Source organism: Neofelis nebulosa, chromosome 16 (genome assembly GCF_028018385.1).
Source record: "Neofelis nebulosa isolate mNeoNeb1 chromosome 16, mNeoNeb1.pri, whole genome shotgun sequence".
NCBI lineage: Eukaryota > Metazoa > Chordata > Mammalia > Carnivora > Felidae > Neofelis > Neofelis nebulosa.
In genome coordinates, this window is record NC_080797.1 from 6,154,904 (window position 1) to 6,173,140 (window position 18,237).

General features: G+C 42.1%; 1 protein-coding gene across 3 annotated transcripts in view; it reads left to right on the forward strand.

Moving 5' to 3' along the window:
- MAP2K4 (mitogen-activated protein kinase kinase 4) overlaps positions 1–18,237 on the forward strand; it is a 138,063-nt gene that overhangs the window by 36,018 nt on the left and 83,808 nt on the right. For 2 of the 3 annotated variants that reach the window (XM_058704823.1, XM_058704824.1), the window contains one exon: positions 2,747–2,849. In XM_058704823.1, the coding sequence (XP_058560806.1) occupies positions 2,747–2,849 (103 nt within the window). Of the gene's footprint in view, positions 1–2,746; positions 2,850–17,955; positions 18,048–18,237 lie in introns of those variants that run through there. The other variant, XM_058704825.1, reaches the window with a different exon arrangement.

Below are 18,237 nucleotides of genomic sequence, written 5' to 3' on the forward strand. Positions count from 1 at the left end.
CAAAGCCCGACGCGGGGTTTGAACCCATGAACCGCGAAATCATGACCTGAGCTGAAGTCGGACGATTAACCGACTGAGTCCCCCAGGCATCCCATGGACCTGATATCTTTGAAGGCCTCCATTTTCACTGCAGTCCACCTGTGGCCCCCAAATATTTACATCTTCTCCGTGTGTGGACGATACTCTTGGTGCTCCGGCTTCCCCCAGAGCCTGAGGTCACAGCATCAGCTCGAATCCAGATCTTATCTAGACACCACCAGTTCATCAACCCCCAGTCTCATCAGAATCATCCAAATCAGGTATGGGTGAGACAGAGTGTGATCCATTGTGGCACAAGATTCCTCTCCATCCGCGAACCCAGAAGCAAGAAGACAAGTGACCTTGTCAGGCACTGGATCACATTTCTGGAGATACCCATTCAAAATGGGAGAACACTGAAGGAAAAAGGGAAACAGCAGTCCCAAGCAGTTTCAAAATCCAGCAGAGCAAATTCCGTTAGGTTTCAAGGCCCGGGGATAGCCCTCTGCCTTTAGATAATTCCTAAAGACTGATTTCCAAGAAGTAAAAGAGCCTGTTCATTAAAGACTTTTTCTCGCATGTTGCTGAACATTTCATCAGAAACAATCCTATCAATTTGCTTTTTTTTTACCAGCAATGTGTGATATTAGTGATTCGTGTACCTGGTCGCGTTAACCCATTATCGTCGGGGGAAAAATAGGTGTATATATAAATGAGACCTAAGTTTTGCCAGTTTCACATGAACAGAATTTTTAACTGGTTTTGGTGTTAGTGAGTGCCTTTCCTAATTTGTTCTCAGTTTTGCTTTACTGAGCAAAACTTTACTTTTTCATACCCTTGCCAATTTTTCTATTTTCCTTGACTTGTGTGATGTCTTTATGTATAGAGTTTCCTGTTTTGTATTGCAAGGATTTTCCCCAGATTTCCCTTAAAATTTTTTAAGTTTTTTTTGGTAATATACGGAATTTGCTTTTTAAGACAGCCAAACCTGCCGATTTTCATAGAGAACCTTTTGCAATTATAGAGAACCTCTTCTCTACTGGCTTTCAAATGAAACTGAATTTAAAATAAATATTTGGCACCTGAATGGGCAAGTTACATGGAAAATTCATGTTGTACCATGCTTACTTCTTTTTTTTTTAATGTTTTATTTATTTTTGACAGAGAGAGAGAGAGAGAGAGAGAGAGACAGAGCATGAGTGGGGGAGGGTCAGAGAGAGAGGGAGACACAGAATCCGAAGCAGGCTCCAGGCTCTGAGCCATCAGCACAGAGCCCGATGCAGGGTTCGAACTCACAGACTGAGTTCATGACCTGAGCCGTAGTCGGACGCTCAACTGACTGAGCCACCCAGGCGCCCCCCATGCTTACTTCTGAACATGATGTGTCTGGGCTTCTTGGGAATTCACATTATCCTGTAGTAAAGCCCATCTCCCAGAGCTGATCCAGGAGCCACGGCCAGGAGCTCTCTGCTCTTGTCCTGCAGTCCCGTCCGGCTAGTGTGGCACCCTGAAACTTAAAACTGTCATCAGAAACACCAGGCTGAGTGGATGGAGCCCCTTCATACATCTTCTGAACCCATACATCTTCTGAAGGGGTGGAAAAGGGTTTGGATTGTAGACGTGTTGTTTGAGAAGGTAGATATATGCATAACAAACCAGGAGGTGTGTATGCTGGAAAAAGTATCCTTAGTATCTACGGGAAGCTAAGATGTGTTGCAAATGCTTAACAAACCTGACTTTGTTACAGAGTTTCCATTCGGTAGAATCCCAGAGAAATGATCTTGTAAGCTTTATTGACATAGAGAGGAATATGGTCAGTGAGTATAGCATGTTACAAAACATATTGTGGTCTGATTTTAATGGTAGAGAAAAAAATGGGTGTCTATGTACAGAAAATAGTTTCCAAGAGACAATGATTATTTGGGGATAATTGGACTTATATATAATATATATTAAAAAAACCCCATATATTCTGTAGGTGTGTACATAATATTATGTATATTTTTCTTTATCTTTTCTGACTTAAGTATAATATATATTTTTAAAAACTCATCTATTCTGTAGGTATATAAATAATACTCTGTATATTTTTCTCTTCTTTATCTTTCTGAAATTTTTGGCTTTTCTATACTGGACATGTTTTGTTGGCATAATGTAAAACATCGGTACCTTACCTCCCCTTTCCCTAACCCCAAAGAAATGGCTCAAGATAAATAATTATTTGAAATACCAGTGTATTGAACTTGAAGTTGACCGTGCCATGATGTTTTTTTTAGCTTGTAATGGTTGCAGAATGCTTGAGATTCTTCGCTCGGTCATTTATGCTATGTTTGAGGGAAAACCATTAAACTATGGCATCGAAGTGTAACCCTGGAAAGGTGGTAATACTTTAGTATCTTTCAATATATTTGCTGAGGTAAATGATTTTTGTAGTGGTATTTTCATTTGCAAAAGTGTTAGCGTCTCTGAACAATATAAACTTGAAACACTGAACGTTGTTTTCTATTGTATTGAAGCATAACGGATGATTTGTAGTTAGTAACAACTTTAGGTCATTTTTATTTACTGTTTCTTAATTCTGAGAAATTCTTTGTTGCCTTTCAAAATATTATATTAACTGTATGTTAAAACACATTTTTCTGCTTTTTGGTATGAATTTCTTATGCCCTCAGAGTGGTGTCTCTTTTATAGTGCTTGAAACTTTTACTTTTTATTTGTTATTTCTTAGGTAAACGCAAAGCACTGAAGTTGAATTTTGCAAATCCACCTTTCAAATCTACAGCAAGGTTTACTCTGAATCCCAATCCTACAGGAGTTCAAAACCCACACATGTGAGTATTCCTGGTAATCAACTAAAAGGCTCAGCTCAAGCAAAGGTTTTAACGTTACTGTATTTTATGAATTTTCCCAAGTTGAGGGGTTGGTATTTTCATTATTTTATGGGCCATTTGAAATACTACTATTTGAACTTAAGTAGAAAATTATTGATTCTGTAGTCTGAAGTAGATAAGCATAATTTTCCTTGTTAAAGTTTAAACTTGAAGGGAAAAAAGAGCTGAAGATCCAGATACCTTGAGATCGTCAACATTTTTCTCTTTCTGAACTGAGACTATCGTTTAGACCTTTCCCTCTGGATTTCCATTTAAATTGTAAGTGGTACTTAGGAAACATAACTCTCGCCTCTAGATCTGTACAAATCGTCCCTGCTTACTGGGTGACAAAATAGAGTCCCATTCTATTTTATTATGATGAGCTAAATTCCTGTAAGATTTTCATGTCACAGTAAATTGAAAGAATGTGTGCCCGTCAGTGTACAGGTGTCAGTGAATATTTTTAAAATTTATTCCCTACATATATATTTTTCCCTAAATATTTTTATTAAAATGTAAAAATATTTTAGCATCACTGAAAGTCACTGAGTGTATTAGAAACATCTGTTAATTTAAAATACCTCCAGAATAATATTTACAGACACCTTTGAATTGAAGTGAAGTGATGTATTAAATAATGATGCCTCCCCCTTTTACCCGCCAAGACCTATCATGAGTATGAAGGGTCAAAGCCAGTGGCTTCACATTCATACTCACGTTCATAAAATTAATTTTTCCTAGTTCCGGGATTGAGAACGATAAAGCAAGCAAATGGCAGAAGGTATGGTTTAAAAAGCAGTCAGAATATAGTATCTGCAGTTTTTAATCATTCCTTAACAATTTTTATTCAAACCTTGTTAGACTACAAATTGATTCATACTTCCCAAAAAAGCACATTTATGGCTACTTTCTTTCCTTTTGATGTCTGGCAGGCGTCGTATTTGCAAACAGTAACGAACTGGCAGGAGGTAGAGTGTCTTGAAATAGGAATGCTAAAAACTATTTTGTCATTTTTAAACCATCAGAGTATAGAAGGGGTGTGTGTGTGTGTGTGTGTGTGTGTGTGTGTGTGTGTGTGTGTGTTCGTTCTTAGGTTTTCACCTGTGACTTTAAACCAATGAAAACTAGAGTGACAGCAGTTCATTTGACTGGGAATAGGACTGCTAATTTTATTAGACTGGTGTTCCTAATGAGATTTCTTGTCAGAGCTCAGTTCAGCGTCCCAGCCTTTTTACCTCCTCGAAAACATCAAGTGGGGGTTATATTGAGGAAGGAAACTCTTAGTACCTCTTAATTAGTCAGAACTCTGGCAGCAAGGAAACATTTTTAAAAGAACCTCCTTCCTCATTTCCTAGAATTGCTGGTGAAAGCTAGTACAAAACTAATTCTTGAACATGGTCCATTTCTATTGCCTTGGTTGCTAGCTGAACTACATAGTTGAAGTCTGCGAAAGAGGATATATAGTAATCGCCCAACTTAACAGATCCTCCCCCTCCCCCTCTTTTTTTTCAAAGCCCCCTTGGACACACAGAAAAACACCCTGACTTACATTTAGAACTGCAAAAACATTTACATACTTGTACTCTCATCCTTTGAGAGTTTCATGTATTTGGGAATTCGTGGACAAAATCTTGTGTGCGTGTGTGTGTGAACGGTAAACAGGGTGAAAAAAAAGCTTTCTTCCAAAATTTGGGTCCATCTTTTTTTTTTTTTTTTTTTATTTAAACCTACCACTTTATAATATCCTTATAACCAGCTAGGTTTCTTATCCCTTGTCTCATCCCAGCAAGTGTTAAAAGTTTGAGAGGGCATGGTAATAAGCATTCTTATTCTATAAATAAGAAGTGTTTATTCTATTTTATGATAGAATCTTAAAATTTTGGTTCTGGGGTGTAAACATTTTAGACCCAGACCTCGTTTTAATTTTCTTACTGTGCTGGTCTGTTATTATGTGGATGAGGAACAGGTGAAACTACTAACATTGATATTGGTCAAAGACCGTCGTTTCAACCTGTTATTTACTGTTTTGCAAAAGAGAGAGAGAAAGCGTGTGAGCAGAGGAGGGGCACAGAGGGGCACAGAGAGAGGGACGCATGGGATCCGAAGCAGGCTCCAGGCTCCGAGCTGTCAGCACAGAGCCGGTCGCGGGGCTCGAACTCACGCGAGATCACGCGAGATCACGCGAGATCACGACCTGAACCGAAGTCGGCCGCTTAACCGACGGAGCCACACAGGTGCCCCTTAAGACCATTGTTTCAGTATGTAGGGCAGCTTACGTCTTCTGACTCCCTACACCCTTCCATCAGGGGATCCTTCTGTGCTCTTTCTCTGGGTTGTGCACCATCGGGCACTAAAGAACCACTGTTGGTTACTTGCAGCGTGGGGATTTGAAAAAGCTACCTCTGTGCCATTTATATGTGTTACCTCCTTCTAAAATTTGCTTGAACTCTTTTTCTTCCCCCTTTAACTTTAGTTACAGATATAAATAGAAAACTTGCTCTTGAATTTAGGAAAAGATAAGGTGAAGTATAAGCAACTAATGAAGTTGAGAGATGTAGCTCCCAGGAGCTACTCTCACATCCATCTGGCATGTAAGATTTAAAATATTAAAACTGTGGGGCGCCTGGGTGGCGCAGTCGGTTAAGCGTCCGACTTCAGCCAGGTCACGATCTCGCGGTCTGTGAGTTCGAGCCCCGCGTCAGGCTCTGGGCTGATGGCTCGGAGCCTGGAGCCTGTTTCCAATTCTGTGTGTCTCCCTCTCTCTCTGCCCCTTCCCCGTTCATGCTCTGTCTCTCTCTGTCCCAAAAATAAATAAAAAACGTTGAAAAAAAAATTAAAATATTAAAACTGTGTCCTTATTTTCTGGGAACCCACAGTTCAAATAAAATTCTAAGAAATAACAGTTGGCTGTAGAGAGTCAAGAAATGAGGCATAAAGTAACACAGATTGAATGTCAAATGAATGGTGCAGGAGGGGATAAGATCACTTTCGGATACACAATTTGGTGAAACCTTTCACAAAGAAGCAAGATTTGAATTGGGTTTTGAAAGATGGGCAGAGAAGGGAGAATGACATTCTGGTAAGTGTAAGTACAGATAAGTTTTGGGGACTGTGTGTAGTCTGTTTAATTATAGCACAGATGTTACTTGTAGATTACCTAGTTCTATCACTGGAAACTTTTAGCATTTTTTTCCTTTATTCTTGCTGTTCTATAGTTATATGAAGATCTATCTAGGTCTGGATCATCTTTCTGTGCATGGAGGAACCATTTTATTTAGTTCAGGTATCTGTTTCTGAGAAAATTTCTGCTTTTGTTGTGATCAATTCCTTCATGTATTTCCTAGTCTCCTGTTGTTTGGATGTTGGACCTTTTGAATTTCCTGGGTCTTTGATTTTTCTTTCATGTGTTTTTTATCTTTTTGTTTTCTTTTTCTATATCCTAGATTTCCCTTATTTACTGATCCTTCTATGAAATTTTCTATTTTGGCATTTGATTTTAATTTCCATGAGTGGATTGTGGCTTCTTCTTAGTATCTTACTCTTTTTTTTTTTAATGTTTTATTTATTTTTGAGAGAGAGAGAGAGAGAGAACATGAATGGGGGACGGTCAGAGAGAGGGAGACACAGAATCTGAAGCAGGCTTCAGGTTCTGAGCTGTCAGCACAGAGCCCGATGCGGGGCTCAATCCCACGAACCATGAGATCATGACCTAAGCCGAAGTTGGATGCTTAAACGACTGAGTCACCTTTAGTATCTTATTCTTAATTTATCTGGAATTAAAAAAAAATTTTTTTTAACATTTATTTATTATTGAGAGAAAGAGAGAGATAGAGCATGAGCATGGGAGGGGCAGAGAGAGGAGGAGACACAGAATCTGAAGCAGGCTTCAGGCTTGGAACTGTTGGCACAGAGCCTGACGTGGGGCTCGAACCCACAAACCGCGAGATCATGACCTGAGTCGAAGTCGGACGCTTAACCGACTGAGCCACCCAGGCACACCTACTTTATCTGGAATTTTAAGGTTATTTTCTATCCTCGTGGCAATCCATTTCTTCAGGGTGTCAGTTTTATTTTCCTTTGTCTTTCTTTGTGTTAGTTTATTTACATGTGTCTTGTAATTCTTGGTTGTCCATTGATAGTTGAGAGTGAGGAAATTAGAAGGCTGATGGGTAGCTCTGATACAGGTGAGTATTCTGTGAATGGTCTGAGAACTGGCTGTCAGGCCAGGAATATTCAGATGCCAGAGTGAGTAGAGCCAACATTCACCGTTAGAGGCCTCTTTCTCCTCAGATAGCATGTTTATTTTCTTTAAAGACATGCTGTCTTCCCATTTGGAGGGGTGGGGGGAGGTAGAGAGAAAAGGAGGAACCAACTGGACCTTTCTTACAGAAAGAATTTTAATGAACTTTTCTGCTTCTAGGCATTCGTACCTTCCAACTTTGGATCCTCTCTATGATTCTTTTGGGACTATTGTTTATTTTTCCTCTCTGCTGAGTGTTTCTCTTCCAATGTGTTACAGGTGGTAGTTTTCTCTATTACTGTTCCTCCCCCACAAGGAAAGTCCGTCGTCGTCGTCTTCTTCTTCTTCTTCTTCTTCTTCTTCTTCTTCTTCTTCTTCTTCTTCTTCTTCTTCTTCTTCTTTTAAGATTTTACTTTTCAGTAATCTGAAACATGGGGCTCAAACTCACAGCCCTGAGATCAAGGGTTGCACACTCTAGTGACTGAGCCAGCCAGGTGCCCCTATTACTGTTTTTTTTTTAACCCCTTATTATGGAAAGTTACAAGCATATCCAGAAGTAGAGAGTTATAGATGAATGTGTATGTATTTATCTGCATGACAAATACATAGAAGTTTTAGTGGTTAATGTGACCAATACTGTTTTTATCTATTTCTCCACCTTCCTTATTTTTAACCAAACCTCAGGTGTTATTCTGTCTATAAGTATTTCAAGATGTACTTCTTTTTTTAAAAATTCTTTTGGAATGTTTTTAATTATTTTTGAGAGAGAGCACAAGTGGGAAAGGGACAGAGAGAGAGAGGGAGACACAGAATCCAAAGCAGGCTCCAGGCTCCGAGCTGTCAGCACAGAGCCCGACACGGGGCTCGAACTCACAGACCATGAGATCGTGACCTGAGCCGAAGTCGGACGCTCAACCGATGGAGCCACCCAGGTTCCCTAAAGGACTCCTTTATAAAAACACAGTCACAATACCGTTATTACATCCAGTAGAATAAATCTTTAATATCATCATGTAAGTGAATTACTTCACCATTTTTTTTAAAAAAATACTTTGAAGCAGGATCTAAACAAGGTCCTGTACTACAATTGACTGATGTCTTTGAAACTAGAGTCCCTTCTTTTAGGGGTGATTAGTTTTGCTTTGTCTACACATTTGTGTCTGCTTTCAGACCTTCAGAAATTTGCTGGAATCTCTCAGTTTCTTCATCGTTTATTTCCTTTTTTTTTTAATTGTACTTTTCTTGTGCATCCTTCGAGAGTGAGGAGAAACCTGAACAGGAAGTGTAGGTTTTTCCCCCTCTGATACCCCACGGTGTTCTTATAAATGTGGCAGTCTTGTGCTGCAGTCATGTTCTGTATGTAAATCGGACACGAACAACAGTAGATATTCTCCTGTGAGGTCTCTGCTTCCATCGCACTGAGTAATGTGTGAGTGCTCGTCGAGCACAGAACCACTGAGAATGCACCAAATACAATTGTTTTCCTGAAAGAACAGCCCTTTTATCCTCACAACATATCCGAATTGTACAAGAAGAAACACTAGCTCAAAAGAATACATATTAGAAATAATGCCGAGTACAGATATATTTGGGGGCTTGAGCTAAGCGGTTCGAAACCATATATTATTCCACGTTTAAAAGAATCTCTTTGTTGAGACCAAGAAGGTCTCTGGGATCTCATTTATTTTTATGACAGTTGAATGTTAAAAGGCTCAGTTTGTGCTATGGGACACTAGGAGTTGTTTGAAAGAAGTTTTAAAGCTAGTTAATAGCTAGTGGTGTTTGGCATTTCATGGTAAGCCTACTCAGTAGAGCTTTACAGTAAAGCATAGAATAGCAATTAGAAATTACGTAGCCGTGGGGGTACTTGGGTGGCTCAGTCAGTTGAGCGTCCAGCTTCAGCTCAGGTCATGATCTTGCCGTTCATGAGTTTGAGCCCCATACTGGGCTCACTGCTGTCAGCCTGTCAGCGCAGAGCCCTCTCTGGATCCTTGGTCTCCCTCTCTCTACCCGTCCCCTGCTTACGCTCTCCGCAAAATAAATAAATAATAAAAAATAAATCGTCTAGCCACTGTTGCTGGTTAAATTGTGGAAACTTTGTCTTTTAAACTTTATTATTTTGGATTAACCATTTTAGTTAATGTTGGAAGACCTGGTTTCTGTCCTTACATCATCATTATCCCTGTGACCTTGAATGTGTCATGTGGCACTCTGATTGCAATTCAGGTGTTGAATTCGCATAGCGACTTCCATTCTTTTACATGGTAAATTGGGGCAGGGAGAGAAAGAATTCAGCCAGGTGTGTGCTTTCTTCAAATCAGAGGTTATGGAAAAGCCCGGGGGGGCTAAGTGTGTGTGAGTTGGGAGAGGTCTCTGTAGTCTTGCCCGTCCTTTCTCCAAAATAGTCCCTGGGACATCTCTGCTCAGCTCCTAAGTGTGAAAACCATGGGTCTACATGAGCTGCAAAGTTTTCCCCCATCTCTGACATTTTTTGATGCAGGCCTAGTGACTTCTGTGCTGGAGTACTTTCACAAAATGGCAGTCATGGTAGAAATATTTATAGCTACAAACTAGTACTCCAAAATTTAAAACACCAAGTGTATTAAATATGATGGGATCTTTTAATTTTTGGCTGGTTTAGATTTACTGCTGGAAGCTTTTTCTTTCTGATTCCCCGTGCCAAATACACATAACATGCAATTTAGCATCTTAACCATTTTCAAATGTGCAGCTCAGGGGCATTAAGTATATTCACATTTTTGTGCAGGCATCACTGCCATCCATCTCCAGGACTCGATTTCATCTTCTCAACTGAAACTGTGTTCATTAAACGCTAACTCCATGTTTCTCCTCCTGCCCGCCTTGGTTCTACTTTGTCTCTAAATTTGGTCACTCTAGGTACCTCATATAAGTAGAGTTATGATACAATATTTGTTCTTTTGTGTCTGGCTTATTTCACTCAACATAATGTCTTCAGACTCTATCCATGTTATGTGTGTCAGAATCCCTCCCCACCCCCCCCCGCCCCTTTTTAAAATTTTATTTATTTTGAGAGAGAAATAGAACATGAGGGGGAAGGAGCAGAGAGAGAGAGAGAGAGAGAGAGAGAGAGAGAGAGAATCCCAAGCAGGCTCTGAGCCATCAGCACAGAGCCCAATGCGGGGCTCGAACTCATGAACCGTGAGTTCATGACCTGAGCCAAAACCAAGAGTCACACGCTTAACCAACTGAGCCACCCAGGCGCCCCAGAATTTCCTTTTCAAGGCTGAATAGTGTTGTATCTATATACAGTGTTTTGTTTATTCGTTCATACAGATGGACATTTAGGCATTCTATCTTTTGACTAAACTAGTGAATAATCCTGTCGTGTGAGATTGTCTTCTAGAACTTGCATTACTGTACTTCTTAAAGTTCAGAGGCATGCAATCTATTCCTCAGTCCCACATCCTACCTTGGTGCACCTGATGGTTGTGGCACATTTCCTAAAGTTAGTGTTTCACGGGAGATGTGATTTTCAACTGAGCATAGTGGTAATAGCTGTGGTTGAACTGATTCTCTGTGTGTCGTTCCCCCACCCCCCTCCCCCCCCCCGACCCTGGAGATTCACTAGTATAATTTTCCTCAAGCTGGATGTGTATAGCTGAGATATTGAAGTTAGTTCTGGAATATTCATTTAAAGAAATTAATAGTAAATGTGCTGACTTGCTTGTTTACTAAAGATGAATTTAGTTTTGGCATTTTCAAGCATCTTTTTTTCTTGAATCAGAGACTTAGGCACACATTGAAAGGTGTCCCTGGTTTTTTTTAACCTATAGAGCTGTAGAACTGTGTTCTTTAAAGAAATGCCTAGGTTCTTTGTTTTTGTGTTTTGTGTTTTTTGTCTTGCTTTATTTTTTGTTTTGCTTTTCCTGAGCTTTCCAACTGTTTCTGATAAGGCAGCAAGACTGGGTTCCGATTCAGTTCAGAATGTTACAGAGGTCCTTTGCCTTCGTGTTACGGGCATGTTTCTGGAAACTTACCTATGAATAAGGAATTAAGCTGCTTAAAGGAAACGTCCTATCTTTTCAGAGTGTTCTTTTTTATTATTATTTACCACTGAGTGTGATGACATTACTGATCTTGAGCAGATTTGTTTTCCTCAGAATTAATAATTGCCTCATTTAATGGTTCACCGTGAATCTCCTCTCAACGTGAAAGAGTAGATGATCACTCAGTGTTTTTCTTTTTTCTTTTTTTTTTCTTTTTAAGAGTTGTCTATCATCCCTAATCTTGCTGTAATCTGGAGTGGTTGCATGTTAGGCCTGCTTCATGGCTGTTGGCAGTGGTTTGTGAATGCCTGTATTACTCTCCTGATTTTGATTCCCTGTCTTTGGGAGTCATGTCCTCCCTCCCTCCCCCCTCCCTATCTCTCTCTCTCTCTCTTTCTTTCAGAGGTGTATTTTTTTAGTGTTTGTTTATTTATTTTGAGAGAGAGAGAGAGAGAGAGAGCAGGGGAGGGGCAGAGAGACAGGGAGACAGAGAGTCCCAAGTGGGCTCTGTGCTGTCAGCTCAGAGCCCGATGTAGGGCACAGTCCCACAAGCCTGGGATCATGACCTGAGCCCAAATTAAGAGTCAGATGCTCAACCGACTGAGCCACCCAGCTGCCCCTCTTTCCCTTCCCTTCCCTTCCCTTCCCTTCCCTTCCCTTCCCTTCCCTTCCCTTCCCTTCTCTTCTCTTCCTTCTCTTCTCTTGTTCTCTTTCCTTTTCCTTTTCATTCTCTTTCTCTTTCTTTCATTGTGATTTAGTTTCCCTCCATTTTGAGGGAGTATATCTTCCAACAGCTTCCTGAGATAAGTGTTCTTTCCTAGTAAGTAGGGTTTTGGGGTCTTTGCATGTCTGAAAATGCCTTTATCTCACCCTCTTGCTAGATTAATAGCTTTGTCGGTCTTAGGATTCTGGGGTAGAAATTGTTCTTCAGAGTTGGAAGGCGCTGCTCCAGGCTTCCGGACTTGCAGGGTTACTGTTAAGAACGTATGTGCCATGACGGTTCTGAGCTTCGGAATGTGACCTGGTTTTTCCTTTGTGGGTGACCACAGAGTGGGCTTTTTCCCCCAGTGTCTCAGATCTCACTTTTCTGCTTTGGTTTTCTTTTTCTTTTTTCTTCTTCCTTCCTTCTTTCCTTCCACTGAGCTCTTGGTGTGGTCTCTCTGTTTTTTTTTTTTTTTTTTTTTTTTTTTTTTTAAGTATTTATTTTGAGAGAGAGAGTGAGAGCCAGAGAGAGCGACAGGGGTGGAACCTAGGTTTACCGAAAGGATACGGACAAACAGCCAGATGAAGAGATACCCAGGGAGAGGTCTGGAAGGGTCGCAGGCACCAGAGTTCCTGAGGAGCTGGTGTACCTCTCCTCTCCTTCCTGGGGTGCACGTGTTCACCGGCCCGAAAGCCCTTGGAACCCCTTCCTGTTGGGATCTTGTGGGGACTTTGTCACACAGGTGCGATGAATCAGGGACTCTGTTTCCAGCCCGTCTCTGCTCTCTGGAGGATGGGCGCTGGGCCTGAGAATTCTAAACTTCTAATCCCGGCTTGGGATTTCTGGTGACCAGTCCCTCCCAGGAGCCATGCAATGTCCTCTTTAGGACAAGAGATTGCTGCTAGTGTTCATATCATTTAGGAGATGACAAGGGTTTTAAAACTTTTTTTTTTTTCAATGTTTTCATTTTCGAGAGACAGAGACAGACAGCACAAGTGGGGGAGGGGAACAGAGAGAGAAGGAGGCATAGAATTCGAAGCAGGCTCCAGGCTCCCAGCTGTCAGCACGGAGCCTGACGTGGGGCTTGAACCCACAAATCGCGAGATCATGACTGGAGCCAAACTCAGACGCTTAAATGACTGAGCCACTCAGGTGCCCCTGAAATTACAAGCGTTTGAGAAGCTTTGTGCCAGGAGCTGGGAGTCGAGACCAAGATATATTTCTTTTTTTTTTTTTTTTTAATTTATTTTTGGGACAGAGAGAGACAGAGCATGAACGGGGGAGGGGCAGAGAGAGAGGGAGACACAGAATCGGAAACAGGCTCCAGGCTCCGAGCCATCAGCCCAGAGCCTGACGCGGGGCTCGAACTCACGGACCGCGAGATCGTGACCTGGCTGAAGTCGGACGCTCAACCGACTGCGCCACCCAGGCGCCCCCCAAGATATATTTCTTCTGTTATCTTACGTTATTACATACCCACCAGAATGGATACAATTTGAAAAGCCACACAGTATATTAACAAGTATGTATGACCAGAATTCTCATATGTTATGGGGGAAGTAGGAAATGGCACAAGCACCTCAGAAAAATCTTTGATAGTCACTTAAGGGCACATCTGCCCCGCAACTCAGCAAATTCTATTTCTTGTTATTTACTTAAGACAAGAGTGTCCTCAGAAAGACTTGCATGTGAAGGTTCATGAAAACTCAATTTATAATGGCCCTCCAGCGGGAAACCACCCAGGTATCCCGTGATGGAAGAATGGATAATATGTGGCATGTTAATCAGTGAAATACTTTTCAACAACCAAAAGGAACAAAGTACTGAGGCTCGCAGCCTGCTTGATGAATCTTCAGAAATGCTGAGCAGAAGTCAGGCATAAGGGAACACTGTTTCATTTTATCTGTATCAAATTCTAGACAAAGTGATGGAAATCAGAACAGTGTCTGTGGAGGGGCCGGACAGGAATGGCGCATTCCTGGTGTGGTGGGATCTTCTCCGCCTTGTTCAGGTGTGAGATACACGGGTGTGTGTGTTTGGTAACTCGGCCAACTGTATCCTTACGATTTCTGCATTTCATTTGGAAACCACACTTCAATTAAAAAAAAAAAAAAGATGGCGGAAGACTAACAGTAAAAATGCTAAGTCTATTATTTACTCTCATTGAATGGTACCTGTGTTTTTCTGTCTTTGTTTTCAAAGCCCGTATATGTTTCAACAATCACTTGGTAAGTGTACGAACACTGTTTTTATTGAATTCAACTCTCAGGCCCGTGGAACGGTATGGTGACGGATTTTATTCCTGCCCACGTGGTTTCCCGTGTCATGATGTTTGAGACAAACCTAGATGGAAATTTTTAATGTAATTTGAAGATTAATCTATAGCATCTGTGGAGTCATAGCGGGTGTAGCGTACCCCTGAATAGCGGGAGTCCCCTAGAAAAAAGTGTGGGGACAGGTTGTCTATATTGGGCTCTAGAGCGGTGCCTGGCTGGTGCAGTCTGTAGAGTGTGCAACTCTTGATCCTGGGGTTGTCAGTATGAGTTCCACGTTGGGTGTAGAGATTACTTAAAAAAAGTAAATCTCGGGGCACCCGGATGGCTCAGTCGGTTGAGCATCCGCCTCTTGATTTCAGCTCAGATCATTATCCCAGGGTCGTGGGATCGAGCCCCTTCCAGGCTCTGAGCTGAGTGTGGAGCCTGCTTAGAATTCTCTCCCTTTCCCTCTCTGTCCCTCCCCTGCTCATGCTCTCTTTCTCTCAAAATAAATAAATAAATAAATAAATAAATAAATAAATAAATAAATAAAAAGACCATTTACTAGTCTGTCTCCTTCCTTTCTTCCATCCTAACTTTCAGAAAAGTTTAAAGAAGAAAATCAAAATGGCTCATAATGTTACCATCCAGAAAGTTCATGTTACCGTTTAAAAAATGAGTGGTATATGTTTCTGGTGAAAGAATTCATTTGGTACGTAGTTCTCTCTAAAGATAAAACCCTTTTAAGTGTAGTATGTCCTTATAGAAAAACTTGTTCAAATACCAAAATATATAATAATTTATGTAATTCTTGAAAATATTTATTCCAAAAGCCATTTAGTACCCTACTTTGTGGCTTGATTTTTCACTTAGTACATCTTGAAAATGTATTTCTAAATTAGCACATTCATTTTCAGAAATCAGTTTTATCTTTCATTACATTTGAATTGATGTATTATGTAATTATATACCAATTATGTAATTATGTAATTAGTTCCTTACTGATAACCATTTAGATTATCTTCATTTTTTTAAGTTTATTTATTTTTGACAGAGAGAGAGAGAGAGAGAGAGAGAGAGCGAGCATGAGCGGGAGAGGGGCACAGAGAGGAGACACAGAATCTGAAGCAGGTTCCAGGCTCCGAGCCGTCAGCACAGTGCCCGATGCAGGGCTCGAACTCACAAACCGTGAGATCATGACCTGGGCTGAAGTAGGATGCTTAACCAACTGAGCCACCCAGGTGCCCCTTCATTTTTTAATTAAAAATAATGGTTTAAAAAACAACTTTGTGCTGGTGAAATGTTATATATAGAAATATTTTTTAAAGATTTTATTTGTTTAAAATTTTTAAAAATTGTTTTAATGTTTTGTTTTTGAGAGAGAGAGAGAGAGAGTGGGGGAGGAGCAGAGAGAGAGGAGGACACAGAATCTGAAGCAGGCTCCAGGCTCTGTCAGCACAGAGCCCGATACAGGACTTGAACCTAGGAACTGTGAGATCATGACCTGAGCCAAAGTCAGATGCTTAACTCACTGAGCCACCCAGGCACCCCTAAATTTTCTTTTTAATGTTTCTTTTGAGAGAGAGAGAGAAAGTAGGGGAGGGGCAGAAAGAGAGAATCCCAAGCAGGCTCCACACTGTCGGCACAGAGCCTGACACGGGGCTTGAACCATGAGATCATGACCAGAGCCAAAGTCGAGAGTCAGACACTTAACTGACTGAGCCACCCCGGTGCCCCTCCTAAGCTTTTAAGTAATCTCTACACTCAACATGTGGCTCAAACTCACAACCCTGAGATCAAGAGTCACACACTCCACCGACTGAGCCAGACAGGTGCCCAGATTGACAGTTTTGGCCCTACTCCTATCTTCCAAGACTGTGGGAGTAGCTGTATCTTCTCCACCTTGGTGCTATTGACGTTTTAGACGGGATAGTTCTTGGTATAGGAGGCAGGAGGCTGGGCTGCGCACTGTAGGATGCTTCCCGGTAACTCTGGCTTCCCCCCACCAGATGCCAGTAGCACTCCCCTCCCCCCAGTAGGAACAACCACCTAGTTGTTTCAAGTGCAGGGAATTCCAAGTGCAGGGAATCTCGAGATGTGGCCATGTGACCCTTGAGGTACAAGTGCAACATTGCCTGTGGTTGGGGACCATCGACCAGAGGAGCATTGTAGGTTCACCCGGACAGTTACCGTCGCCTCTGTCCTGACCTAGGAGTTGCCGAAGTCAGATGTCAGTGGTGTGTTCCTCCATATCTTGGGGTTTGAGTGGATGTAAAACGAGGGGGAGCTTAGGTTACAGAGTCCAGGGAGTGCCTCGGAGCTTTATGAGCAGCTGACTTGGTAGCTGTCAGAGACCAACCCCACGCACGTTCTATTAGACTTTCAGCAGCTGTTTGTTGAATGCCACATCTGCCAGACACTACGGTGGACACTGGGTATTTCATGTTGAAAAAAAGGAGATTCTGCTGCTACTTAATGAAGCTTAAGGTGTTGGGATGACACATTCAACGTGTGTGTGTGTAATTATAGGTAGTATTCATGCTGTTCCAGGAAAAGGGCCAGCTGAGAGCATATGAGGGGCTTGATTCCGCATGGAGATGAACAAGTTGTCACTGAAGGCTTCTGAGCCTGGGCAGGTTCTTACTAGATTTGGGGAAGGGGGCTGCTGAGGGTGTTCCAAGTGCAGGGAATTGCAAGTATTTGAAGAGGCAACGTATCAAGGTGGAAAAGATTCAGCTTTTCAGGGAAACAAAGAGATGCCAATTTGATCAGAAAATGAGAAGGAGAAGTGCATTTAAGGGTGGAGAGAGAGTCACGGGCCTGATCACATGTGGCCTTGTAGGTAACCACTTGGGATGGCATTTGCGAGTTGGTGCAGGCGCCTGGGTGACGCAGTCATTCAAGTGACAGACTCTTGATTTCGGCTCAGGTCATGATCTTGCGGCTCGTGAGATCAAGCCCCACCATGGGCTCCACACTGATAGTGCAAGGAGCCTGCTTCTGGTTCTCTCACTTCCTCTCTCTCTCTGCTCCTCCCCTTCTCGTACTAGCTCTCTCTCTCAAAATAAATAAACTTAAAAATAAAAGAAAAACCCAAAGGGAGTGGGAAGCTAACGAAGGGTTATGAGCAGGCGAGTGGCACCATCTGATTTACACCCCAGTGCGATGACCCTGGCTGCTGCGTGCAGTATGTATTGTGGAGAGGCAAGAAAGGAATTCAGGAGTCCTCATGAGGCAGTGGTAGTGTGACTATGGCATGATGGGTGATGCTATTAGTTGATGACAGGGACATAGAGGGAAATGGAGCTTGCAAAGGAATTTTAAAGGAAGCATTAACAAAAACGAGTAAGAATTTGAATGTGGGTGGCAAAAATGGGAAAGTGTCCCTGGTCACTTCCAGAATTGTGGGTTGAATGATGGGTTCAGCTGCCATTGCTGAAATGGGCCCACCGGCCGTGGAATGTCTGTGGGGGAGGGCACAGAAGAACAGGAGTTCAGCTTGAGGTATGTCAGATTTGAGGTGCCCCTGAAATATCCTGCGAGATCAAGGGGTAAATACAGCACCCACTGTGGTGTTGAAAACGGAAGTCTGGTACCTAGAGAAGACGGGGTAGCTTGGAAATTAAAGGTTGCGAGCTGTCAGCATGTAGATGCTGATGTTGTCCGGGGAGAGAGTGTATCTCGATGAGAGAATCGGATCCAGGGCTGAGCCCCGAGGAAATCTAACATGTCGAGGTTGGATAGCAGAGAAGCGACAGGCAGAGAAAACAAAGACGCTTGAGAGGTAGGCAGCAGATCGTTACATGTGATGTCACAGAAAAATGACATGCATTTTTTCCCGGGGCAGGTGGGAGCGATTGTGGTCAGCTGTGCCTAATATTCTGAGCGTCCTGGTAAGCTGGCTGTCTCGATGCCTGCTCCTGACATCTGCATGTAAGGACCCTGATTTCTCCCATACTAGTGGGGAAAAGGCGTTAGGTAGCCGCCCGTGGAGATGGGGTTCCAGACGGGGAGAGGATCTTAGGAAAACTCGTAACCTGTTGGTTTAGCTAAGTCAGCTTTCTTAACTTTTGTCTGTAAGAAACACAGCCCAGAGAAACTGTGCTAACGGTAAACGCTGAGT